Source organism: Manis pentadactyla, chromosome 3, assembly GCF_030020395.1.
Source record: "Manis pentadactyla isolate mManPen7 chromosome 3, mManPen7.hap1, whole genome shotgun sequence".
Classification (NCBI taxonomy): Eukaryota; Metazoa; Chordata; class Mammalia; order Pholidota; family Manidae; genus Manis; species Manis pentadactyla.
In genome coordinates, this window is record NC_080021.1 from 157,068,503 (window position 1) to 157,081,443 (window position 12,941).

Here is a 12,941-nt window from a genome sequence, read left to right on the forward strand (position 1 = left end):
AAAAAAAGTGATGTCTTGGATGGAGCTAAAGGATATTATGCTCAGTGAAATAAGCCAGGCAGAGAAAGACAAGTACCAAATGACTTCACTCATTTGTGGAGTGTAACAACAGAGCAAAACTGAAGGAACAAAACAGCAGCAGACTCACAGCCTCCAAGAAGGGACTAGCAGTTACCAAAGGGGAGGGGGTGGAGAGGGTGGATGGGGAGGGAGGAAAAGGGGATTAAGGAGCACTATAATTCACAGTCACAATATAGGCAGGTCACGGGGAAGGCAGTACAGCACAGAGAAGACAAGTAGTGACTCTATAGCATCTTACTATGCTGATAGTGACATCAATGGAGGGGAAGGGGACTTGGTGATATGGGTGAATGTAGTGACCACATTGCTGTTGTTCATGTGAACCCTTCATAAGATTGTATATCAACGATACTTCAATTTTTAAAAAGTGATGTCTTGCACAGTGATGAAGACCCTTTCTTTGGAAGGAAGTCTGGGTGCCTTTACAAAGAGGGTCTAAGCAAGCCTACCCTCCAGCTGTGGAATTCCATCTGGACACACATCCTTACCCTTTAAGAGAAGGGAGAGACAGGCAGAGAAAAACAGAGACAAAGAGAGATGGAAACTGAGACTGACTTAAAGATCAGACTGGACTTCAATGCAGTGCTAGGGAGAATCCATGTGAAGAAAATGCTATTATGTGAATGGATGGGAAGGAGATCATTTAAGACTATATACTTGATAAAAGAGCTAGGCTGAGAGGAAAACTAGTCCACTTTAAGCTGTTTCGGTCCCTGTTAATGGTGGGTTTACCTAGGGCAGAGGCAGCAATTTCAGCAGTTAAGACACAGGCATCCATGTTCTATAGCTAATTCAGTTGATTTCATTCAGCACAGGTACACTGAACATTTCCTAAGGGCAAGTGTAAGAGTTAGCCAACATCTTATTAGCAATAATCTCCACCACCTTCTGATTGTCTACAGATTTAGGACCACATAATCATTCTCTAGGTCACGTAGTAGAGGGAGAAGGGGAGGAAATGGGCTAAGAGGCTCTAAATCCCTCCTAACACTTGCTTTGTTCCTGTCAGCAAGCTTAGAGCGGACCACAGCCATCTGCAGGTGTGCTCAGACTCCACAGGCTGGGTGGGCTGTGCAGGGCCTGAAGAGGGGCTGCTCTGGGGGCACGGCCTGGGCTGCTGGGTCTGCTGGTCCAGGCTGGTCTCCTCCAGACCGTGCAGGGTACTGATCTGCCTCCCAAGGCCACAGCAGGCCAGGGACCCCACCACAGCCGGGAAGGAAAAGCAAGCGGGCCACTCCGCACAGCCATGCTGAGGCAGAGCCAGAAGAGGTGGTCTCAGAGCTGCAAGCCCTGGAACACCGCAGAGAGTGAGGACGCACCCCAGGCGGCGGGCAGCCAGCACCGCAGGAGCGTGTGCTCGGTGGGCGCCTGGTCTGCCTCCCAGGCCAGCATCCCGCCGTGGACCGAGGGCAGCTATAATTACTATATCGACGAGGACGAGGATGGCGGGGAGGAGGAGGAGGAGGAGGAGGAGTGGAAGGACCACCCAGCTGAGGAGGACCAGCAGCCGGAGGCCACCACCACACAGCCTGAGAGCAGCTCCGACCCACCTGCCACGTCATCCACGCTGAACGTGAACGTGGGCGGCCACAGCTACCGCCTGGACTACTGCGAGCTGGCCTGCCACCCCAAGACGCGCCTGGGCCGCCTGGCCACCTCCGCCAGCCGCAGCCGCCAGCTGGGCCTCTGCGACGACTACGAGGAGCAGACGGACGAATACTTCTTCGACCGCGACCCTGCGGTTTTCCAGCTCATCTACAACTTCTACGTGTCAGGGGTGCTGCTGGTGCGCAACGAGCTGTGCCCGCGCAACTTCCTGGAGGAGCTGGGCTACTGGGGCGTGCGGCTCAAGTACACGCCACGCTGCTGCCGCATCTGCTTCGAGGAGCGGCGCGACGAGCTAAGCGAGCAGCTCAAGATCCAGCACGAGCTGCGTGCCCAGGCGCAGGTGGAGGCGGCCAAGGAGCTCTTCCACGACATGCGTTTCTACGGGCCTCTGCGGCACCGCCTCTGGAACCTCATGGAGAAGCCCTTCTCCTCCGTGGCCGCCAAGGCCATGGGGGTGGCCTCCAGCCTCTTTGTGCTCATCTCTGTCGTGGCGCTGGTGCTCAACACAGTGGAGGAGATGCAGCAGCAGGCTGAGCAGGGCGCGGGGGGCGACGACCCACGGCGCATCCTGGAGCATGTAGAGATGCTGTGCATCGCCTTCTTCACGCTTGAGTTCCTGCTGCGCCTCGCCTCCACGCCTAACCTGCGGCACTTCGTGCGCAGCGCACTCAACCTGGTGGACCTGGTGGCCATCCTGCCATTCTACCTGCAGCTGCTGCTCGAGTGCCTCATGGGTGAGGACCAGCAGCACAGCAAGGGCTCGCCACACGAGCACGACCTGGAGGCCGTGGGCCACGTGGGCAAGGTGGGCCAGGTGTTGCGCCTCATGCGCCTCATGCGCATATTCCGCATCCTCAAGCTGGCGCGCCACTCCACAGGCCTGCGTGCCTTCGGCTTCACGCTGTGCCAGTGCTCCGAACAGGTGGGGTGCCTGCTGCTCTTCATCACCATGGGCATCTTCGCCTTCTCTGCAGCTGTTCACTCCGTGGAGCATGACATGCCCAGCACCAACTTCACCAGCATTCCCCACTCCTGGTGGTGGGCCGCGGTGAGCAGCACAGCCCCTGGGCTTTCTCACCCTCTTCCCCAGCCTGGCAGAGACTGATCCTCCCTTTCCTGGGTTATCAGCTGCCTACCCCGCTTTGCTCCCTGCCTTGCTTAATGGCCACTGCTCTCTCCATCCTAGGCTGCCTCCAGCTAACAAAACCGGGGCTGGGTGTCAGAAGGTTAGAAAGACATAGTTCAGTAAGTAACTGAATTTGACTTGATCCTAGGAATTTCCAAATCTAGATGTATTCTTCAAACCCTTGACTGGTGTTAAGGATTGGCAGGATTTAATTCACTGTTCAAGTTATGTGGGAGCTTGGTCGTCGTTATTGACCACATATTGAACACATATTGGCCTAAGTGGTTTATCTCATTTCAGCACACAACCCTGTGCAGTGGGGTGATCACTATTTTTTAAAAAAGGACAAATTGACTGTTACCCAGGGGAGGAAGTCAGACTTGGCTGAACAGTGTCAACCCTAACTGCAATCACACTGGTTCTAGATCAGAGTGTGGAAAAAAGCATCTAAAACTGAAACTTGAGCCAATGTCACTGGAATTCTTTCAGGAGCTGGTGTCATTGCCCCACTTTAATGGCTAGAGGAATTGAGGAGCAGAGGGTTTGAGCATAAACACACAGCTAAAGGTGGCAGAGGGCTGAAATCCATGCCCTCTCCACGTCTGTTAAGCTCTGGTTCTGCATGCTTTGCCCAATTTGCACAGTTAATTAGTTACTGTTGTCATTGTTTTCTTTGGTATTTGCCTTTTTATAATGATTTGTGCTATTTACTCAAATATCTGTATCTCTGGTCTGCTCGACTAAATCCCTAGAAAATCTCTGAATCTCTGACTGGGTCTTTCCAGGCCAATGAATAAGCTGACATATGTGCATAGGAAAAAACTGGGCATATGGCTTCCTTGGGTCTTTTTTCTTAAGCAGCTTATTGTAATGCCTTTAAAGACAGTAAGCAAACATAAGCACTTTTTCCCATGTTAAAGAGATATTTTTAACGTTAATATTGGGCATGTTAGAACCCCCAGTCCGATGTGAACTTCTGAGGCGAACCAACCCAAGGTTGCTAACAACACAGTATAGTGGGATGGAGGATTTAGTTTCTAGTCCCAGATCTGCTAATAATTAAATGTGACCCTAAATAATTAACTATGCAACCTCACCCCCTTACTCCTTGTCCTTAGTTTCTTAGTCTCTAAAAGGGGAGGATACACAGCTCGGCAATTCAATGAGTCTTCCTTCCCTGAAAAGTGGAGCAATTGCATGCATAACAGGATTTGTGAGTTTTCTTCAGGGACAATACAATGTTGGGTTCCTCTGAGTAGCTAGCCAAATGCTGCTCCTCCGATCACACTCCAGATGTCAAAAGGTCATCCCCATAGTAGATAAACTGCGTACAGTTGGAGCTGATGGAGGATGATTTGTCCCCAGCAAATGACATTTACTTTGGAGGTAAGTAGAGCATGAAAGGAAAAGCGCAAATCCTCATGCTGGTGATGTAATACCAAGTGTTAGAGTCACGTGACCTTAGAAGGCTAGCATACATTGGCTGGACCTCATGGACTTGTGGATACTGTTTTTAAACCACAAAATGACTTTTTTACATTTGCATATTAATCTAAAGATTGTGATAAGAATTCCACTGCTAATCATAGATTTTTCTTTTTGAAAAATTTCCCAAAGTGAATGCCTATTGATCCCATTTAGTTTCTTGATCTGTTTAATACACACTGACATTTAAAATTTCAAAATGATCCCTTTTTATACTAAAATTATTTTATTCAAAATCAGTGTTTTCCATAAATTTTACAGTAAAATGGAATCACCATTCAATTTTACAAACCTTACCGATTATTGCTTTACCCATATGAGTTTTCTTCTGTGGCCATTATCTCTATCAGGCACTATTTTCACAGGCCAAAATTTGCACATTTCAACCTTTACCATTTACCAACATTAACTTTTATCAGTGGCCTTCATCCATTTTATTCTCTGAGATTTATACTAGTAAATATCACTGTGAATTAAAGACTGATAACTTGTATTTGTTTCTAACCTAATTTATGAAAACGACAGGAACAATTCCCCTTGAACATTTGAGAACTGCTCTATTCCCTAGGGCCGATACCCCATTTCTTCTCTATATTTCTAATGACATTGCATATTATATACTAAGGGTCTATGTTCTCAATAGAACAAAGAGAAAAGAACACTGTCAAAATAATGCAGACAGAATGCTATTTCCTTATGTAGATCTAAGTATAAAGATACAAAACATTTGTAATCCACAAAAACCCAGTTTTTCATTCATTGAGCAAGAATTTTTTGAGCACCTGCACTGTGCCAAGTAGCATTGTAAATCCTGGGGATACCAAAATGGCGACATTCTTTCCCTCATGGAGCTTATTTTCTAATGGAGAATATAAAAATTTCAGATACTGGTATGTCTTGAACAGGATAATAGGATAGAGATAACCTTGGTGGCTGCATCTACCTTACATGGGATGGTCAGAGAAGCCTACTTGGATGATATTAAGCTAAAATTTGAACAATGAGAAGAAACACATGGCTTAACAGACATGAGAACCTGAGAAGTAGAATCCTAAAGGAAACTGATCTGTTGGTCTCCCAAGCATTTTACTGATCATACTTCTCATAATATAAAAAAATTTGACTATACATCCATGATAAATGTGTAGTTATTCATAAATTATAAGTTATTTGTTGCATAATAATAATGTACCACACACTCCCCCAAAACTCAATGGCTGAAAATGTCAAGGATTTATTTGGCTCATGAGTTTGCAAGTCAGCAATTTAGGCTGGTTTCAACTAGAAGGTTCTTCCCATTTGGGCTGGTAGTAGTTACTCACCAGTCTGATGGTCAGCTGGCTGACAGCTGGAGTAAGGGGGAGACTAGGCCTCCTGTTCTTCATCCTCCAGCAGGCATATATCCATGGCTGTGGCAAAGGGCAAGAGATAAAGAAAGCAAGCCCAGTCATGCAAGCACTGTCCAAGCTTCTCTCCATGTCCTTTGCTCAACCCATGGGCCAAAGCGAGTCACAAGGCCAAACTCAGAGTCAACAAGTAGAGTAGGTTAGCCCACTGGAGGAAAGCACTGCAAAGCTCTATGGCAAAGAGTTTGGAGACAGGAAAATATGAAGAATTAGGCCCACTAATACTATCATTTCATGGCAGTAAGATATTACTCTCAAATAAATTACACACATCAGAAAACATACACTCACGCTGAAAAAAGAAAGGTGAGGTAATGAAAAATAGGACTGATATTTCCCTGCACCACTCTCGTCCTTTGTTCCTTGTGGTGTATTCACCAATGTTAGAGGCAGATTCTCTAAGCCACTCTTCCATGTGTTTTCAGTTCTTACAGACAACCCCCAAAATCTGACTTGCTTTTAATAATCTTCCTCTGTCTATGCCAAGATCCTATAACCTTTCTCTATAATTCAACTCAGGATTTTAAGAGGACTACAGTAATTTTCATTATTGTGTATTCTCCTACAGCTGCAATACACATCCCTCATGGGAACTCTTGTCTACAAAGTTCATGCATTAGGATGTAAGAGACACATCCTACGCATATGTCAAACGGAGGCTACTTGTAAGCACTCATGTAATAGGAACCATATGTAAAATGCTAGCCTGTAGTACACCCACAACAAATAGAAGCTATCGTATCTGTCTAGTTGATAGTCTTTATCACATGGAAGTATAACCTTTGCTTCCAGATTCATCTTGGTGAAAATAAGACAAAAACAATTCCTTCTCTCCTAGAGAATAGAGAGCAACTGTAAGACATAAAATGGCCAACTGTTGTACCTTGGGACAGCTTTTGAGTGTTCAGATAAACAGCTCCATGCCTGGAGCCATGCAGCCATGCTGGGGCTCTTCGGGTTGCCTGGGTGTGAGAAATGCACATGAGCTGTGTGATGAGGCTGTAAGCATCGGTCGATGTGTCACTTTGTTTCTAAGTAGGAAAGGGCAATTGGACTGTACAAAAGACCATTTCCTTCTGAGATTTCCAGAGCAACTTTAAGCTGTGGAAACCAAACAAAGCTATGTTGTGAACTCATTCCTTCAAAACCTAACAAAAACTCTCCAAATAAAAAATTTATCTCTACTTGAGGCATCAGATAATTGTGCCCCCAGAGATCTTGCTCCTGTCTTTGTTTTCTTAAAGTATGTTATCATTTTCTTGCAAATAGGTGGCACTTAGAGGATCACTGGATTTAGTTTTATTTTTCATTGATTGATTTCTTGCTTTGGGAAGACCCATTTGGAAGGTAAATCAGTCAACATACAGTCAGGAAAACAAGAAAAAAAAAAGTAGATATTTTAAACAGAAGGAACTTGATACAGGGATATGGACACCTAGGTGTTAGAAGGCTGGAAGAGCAAAAAGGCGAAGCTGAGATAACCCAAAGAATGGTTACTGTTGGCCCTTAAATTGAGAAGGACCCTTGAACTGAATCAGAAAAGGTAGAGTTACTGGGACCTAGGAGTACCAAGGAGTCACTGTGTAGCTCTCACAGGGACCCTAAGATGATACCATGAGGTTGGTGTCCGGTGTGCTGAAAGATGCCTATGCCATAGCTCTCTGCTGTTATTGGAGGGTGATGACAGAAGCCAGAAGCAGGGACAGAGACCCCAATCACCTCATCCCACCTTCCAATGTCCCAACAGTGTCTCTCATTGGCTGGACATAACCAGAAGACAACGGGCAAGGGAATCTGGGAAAGGTGGCTTGCAGACTCCCAGCAGCAGAATTACAGATAAGAGTACAGAAGGGTGTGAGAGACAATGGATAAATGCCTGGCACAGAAGGCATTAAAGCTGTCCTAGCTCCTTCAGAAACAGCATAGCAGTTGTAAGTGGGACAAAGGCAGTGAGGCACTCCTATGACCTTTGATCTTGTGGACTCTTGGTTTGGGGGTGACCCTTTTCTCTCTTTAAACTGTACTCCTGTTGGCCAGTGTGCCTTGAGTGGGACATGATAGAACTGTGGAGGGCAGGGAGAAGTAACAGGTAAGCTGAGGATGCAGAGGACATTGTCATTATTGTGTAGTGTTAGACCCCAAATTTGCCTTAGCTTGTGTACGTCTCCTCCTTATTGTACAGTTTACAAATGTGCCAGAGCTTTAATATACAGGGGGCACTGGTTGTTCTCCTTGAGGTGGTCACCCAGGGCCTCAGCCTAACAGTGCTTCCACTGATCAAAACATTCTCTGAATTCCACTGAGGAATTATCTTCAGAGCCTGTGACATTGCTTCTTTGTTTGGTGCTGAATCTTTACCTTTTTGAGGATAAATTAAATATTTTTAAATAGTCAAGACCCTTGAGTTTAAGACTGGCACCTAGAGTTAACCCTTAAGGCAAATGGGACCACTTGTTTCACGGTCGTGCCACTGAATCTTCCGTGCAGAGTATAATCCAAAAGAGGAATTCCTAAAATATTCATAGCAAAAACAGCATGGGTAGGCTAAGAATAGCCTTTGAAGCTAAATCCTTTAACTGACAACATGCATTGAGGTACGTTCTAATTTTGGCCAGAAAACATTAGTTTTTGCTAATTAGTCAAACTCTTTGGGGGCACAGAAGGGGTGTTAATTTTTTTCAAAAGATCAGTTTTATTCCCTGGGATAATTCCTAAAGGCACAGATCACTGGGCACCAAGATGTAATCTATGCCTAGCTCATTCTGAAGGAAAACAAACATTCCTTGTTGAAGGGGAAATTCAAGTATAGTCATCCTAAAGTTTCAGAAAAAAGTGGATGTTTGTCCTCCTCATTATGTTGAGCAGGCCAGGATTTGCTGATTAGTGTGTGAGCTGCTGGAGGAAGGTTACATTCTGGCTTTTGAGACCCAAAGGCTAGAGAAAATAAGTAAGTTTTCAACAGAAGGGTAAGTTTCCAGTTTACAGAGTGGCTGAGTCAGCCATTAAGATGGATTGCAGATATTTTGGTCACATTTCCAAACTCAACTCCTGCTAATGAGAGAACACATTCTGTGAGGTCATATGGGTCAGTCTGGGGCCTTTCATTTTTAATGCTCATCCAGGGAGAAATGGTTCGGCCTGTACACCATGGAGAAAAAGCTCTCCAAAGCCAGGGAATCCTGAGTTCCTCTCATAGCAAGAACCAGATGACTGGTTGAGGCAAATTGTCCACAAAACAGACAATGAATAAATTAGCTCTGCATTTGGAACAAATTATTTGGGGCCAGTGATAGAGAGCCTTCTACCAGAAGAGATTTTCCTCTAATAATAGAGATCCAAGATATACAAGAATATTTAGACCATATTATGCACATCAAATATTTAATCTTCCTTAAGCCAAGTCTCTTTGCTTTTGACTTTTGACCAGAAGTTCAGAAAAAAAGAAAACGAAAAAATGAAATAGGGTTGGGAATGCAGCAAAGCCACTGTGGGGATTGATGAGAAGTTTAAAACTGACACTAATCTCAATGATTTGCCTTCCTCTGTACCCTCCTCACACTAGCCCCTCCCCCCACCCTGTACCCTTCAGGGGCTGGTTTACCCCAAAGTCTTTGCTTTAACCTTTCCTGGATGCTTCCTGTTCTAAAACTACCCCTTCCTGTCACTCAGCCCTGATCCAGTCTCCTTTCAGGCCTCCTCCAGGGAAGGTAAACTGACTAAACATTCACACCCGGGGTATGAGGGATGAGGTTGGCGGCCTATGAAAGCTATTGCTCAGGTCCACACACCCGGACAGAGAGATCTCACTCAGTCTCTGTTTCTTTGGGGGTGGCCAGGGATAAGAAACACACACACACAAACACAAGCATACCTTAAAACTAACCCACAGTCTCACTTTATCACTACCTCTCCTCACCGTGAGGCCCAGAAGAGAGAAAAGGCGGTTCTCCATGGAGCCAGAGTGTGCCCCACCTGTCTCGCTCCCAGCACATTTGGCAGGAGCCAGGGAGCGGCCTGTTTGCACAGCCCTCAGTCTAAGAAGCATGAGAACTAATGTTACTGCCCACAACCTGTGCCAGGCACTCCAATCCCCTTAACAACTCTATGAAGTAGGCACTGTTATGCTCCCCAAATTTCAAAAGTAGAAACAGAGGCAGAGTGAATTTAGGGACTTGCCCAATTCCCACAGCTGGTAAGTGGGTTCAGAGCCACGGCGCCTCAGCCTAGTCTACCCCATCCTGCCTCTCTTGGATGCTTGCTTTCTTTCATCCTGTGGGAAGGGGTGGTCCATCCCTCAGCTGATCATTCACCAGAGGTGGAACCCTGAGAGGTGGGGTGTCACCGGTCCCAAAGAGGAGGGGCAAGCTTCTCTTACAGAAAGGGTAATCTGCTCGCTGTGTTCTTGTCTGTTGGGCTGGATGTAGCTGCAGTTCTTATGAGCTCTCCCAGATTTGCCCAGCTGATGCCTTTCTTCATTTCATTCTAATCGATCATGCTCATTCTAAGGTCAAACTAACCCTTAGCTCATAAAAAAAATAATAAATTTACATTTCTAAGCTAAGGCCATTTTGGTAGGGGTCACCAGGGTGGCGTTATATGTTTTACTACATTTGCCATTTGCCAGAAAATTGCGGAAATGCAAATTGATGAAGCAAACAGTGCCCCCTGGAGGTGTGCAATGCACCATTTTTCAACTGTAAGCAACAGCCCTGCCTATGAGGCTTCTAGTAATTTAGCCAATAATCTGGGGACCAAAGGGAGTCTTAGTACATGAGGCATAAACAACAGGCCCCCAGAGAGTTTCCTGGGTTTTCTCCAGCTATGCTGACTGATAACTAGTCCCATGGGTATCTGCATTTTAAAACAGAAGCTTGTTAACCTAAATAAATCTCTAATTAGTGGAATTTAAAGCAGTGTGACAAGAGTGATGGGAAGAATTTCATGCAGGATGAACATATTTTTGGTGGGTGACGTCTTACAAAAAAGTCTCTTTAAAAGTAATGAGAGTATCTTTCTCCAGACATTTGTAATCAAAACACCTTCACGTAAAATATCTCATTTGAACTACACAATAACCCTGAGAAGTGGTATAAGTGTCTCCATTTTAAAGATGAGAGGACAAGGGAGGTGGTTGCTTTATGCCTTTTGTGTGCCTAATACTGTGTTAAGTGCTTTATATTCATTCTTATTTAGACCTAATGAGACTCCTGAGTTAGGTATTAATCATGTTTTAGATGAAGGAACCAAGGCTTAGAGATTCTGAATGTGCCTGAGGTCACTCCGCTGGTCAGAGTCAGGACTGGAACCCAGGTCTCACTGGTTCTGAGCCTGAGCTCTTCCCGGTATGTACATCATGTAAGCTATCCCAGGAACCCTGGCCCTAAAGCTGGCCCCAGCTGAGGGGAGGCAGAGACCAGTATTTATTGAGTTCATTGTGTACCGGGAACTTTACACATTACCTCATATGCTCTTCACAACAACCTTGTAAAGTAGGGTCTCTCTCCTCCATACTGTATGTAAGAAAATTTATAAGCCATAGTGAGGATTTAAACCCACATCCTTCAGCTCCAAAGCTTGTGTTCCTTCCATGACATGGGTCCTGCTAGGCGAACGTTCTGGTAGCTCCCACAGCTGGCTCTGTGGGGACCTGTTACACAACCCACGTGGTGCACCTTCGGGGCGGCCGAGGACACTTCCCTGCCTGGTTCCCTCCCTTCCTTCTCCTCCCTCAGCACTAATGGTCCCATCCTGCTCTGCTTCCTTAACAGGTGAGCATCTCCACTGTGGGCTATGGAGACATGTACCCGGAGACCCACCTGGGGAGAATTTTTGCCTTCCTCTGCATTGCTTTTGGGATTATCCTCAATGGGATGCCGATTTCTATCCTCTACAACAAGTTCTCTGACTACTATAACAAGCTCAAGGCGTATGAGTACACCGCCATACGCAGGGAGAGGGGAAAGGTGGACTTTGTGCAGAGAGCCAGGAAGAAGATGGCTGTTTGGCTAGAAGCAACTCACAACCCACCCTAAGACGAGAGAATGAATATTTCATAGGACCTATGGTTGGTAAATCCCATAAACTTCAATGTTTCGTCCTTTCCCTGACAATCTTAGGATTACACTGATATTGAAAACTCTGTGAGAGGAGCACATCTTAGATTTCTCTCGTAGCATCTCCTGGCTTTCAATAAATATTTTTGGACTTCAGTTGACTTGAGAAGAATATCCTTACATAAGAAAAAAATCCCTGATTTTCTGAGAGAAGGAATGTTGTGGCAGGAACTACAGAAGCTTTGGAGTTAGACCAACCTCAGTCAGAAGCCCAGACTGGCAGGTCATATAATTTAGAGAAGTTGCTTTATTTCCCTGAGCCTCCGTTTCTTCAACTGTAAAGCACAGGTAACAAGACCTACCTTGCAATGCGAGTGTGGGGATTGGAGATGTTTTTAACTGCCCAATAAATGGTAGCCTTTAAAATGGTCTGGGTGGGTGATGTCTCATAGCATCTCTAGACTGGCGTTTCTTGACATACTGAGATTTTGTCATCTCCTCGCTTTCTACCCTAGGACATTTGGCAAAGTCTAGTCACCATTAAGAGGGAGAATGAGAGGGCCTTCTGGGATGTGGTAGGGAGAGGCCTGGATGCTGCACAGGATTACCCCATAAAAAGAATTATCTGACCCAAAATGTCAATAACCCCAAAGTTGAGAAACCTAAACCATACTAAGTTAGACCTAACATGGGAGCGTCAGACTAGACCTGTGAAACAGTGTGCTGACCCCACCTGCTCCACAGGAGCCCCCACATGTCCTCCCCTCTCACACCTCTTTCCTTCGCCATTACAGGAATAAACAAAAATAAAAACACTTGTCCTTTTGGACAACTGTCTAGGCCTGGAACGGAACAAAATGGATTAAACTGACATGCCCTTTGCTTTGGGCTCCATCTGTGGGCCAGAAATCCAGTTCCCACAAGAACTGTCTCAGCACATGACTGGACCTACACTTGTCAAAATAACTGCAGTTGTTTTGTGTGTTCTTACAATGACAGGCACTGTGGGTTGTTATTTTATATGTAACTACATTTAATCCTTTATACATCCTTAGACATGATTTTATATTCCTTTATTTAGGAAGAAACAGAGGCACAGAGAGGTTAAGTAATTTGGCCCAGTTGGCACAGTCAGTAAACGGTAGGATTGGGCTTCAATCCATGTCTGTCTGATCCCTTAGG

At 45.5% G+C, this 12,941-nt stretch overlaps 1 protein-coding gene across 1 annotated transcript; it reads left to right on the forward strand.

Moving 5' to 3' along the window:
* Nucleotides 1–1,303: 1,303 nt before the first annotated feature.
* Nucleotides 1,304–12,194, forward strand: KCNV2 (potassium voltage-gated channel modifier subfamily V member 2). Its single transcript, XM_036928444.2, has 2 exons — nucleotides 1,304–2,737; nucleotides 11,475–12,194. The coding sequence occupies exons 1-2, from the start codon at nucleotides 1,328–1,330 to the stop codon at nucleotides 11,736–11,738; spliced, it is 1,674 nt and encodes a 557-aa protein (XP_036784339.2). The 5' UTR covers nucleotides 1,304–1,327; the 3' UTR covers nucleotides 11,739–12,194.
* Nucleotides 12,195–12,941: the final 747 nt, after the last annotated feature.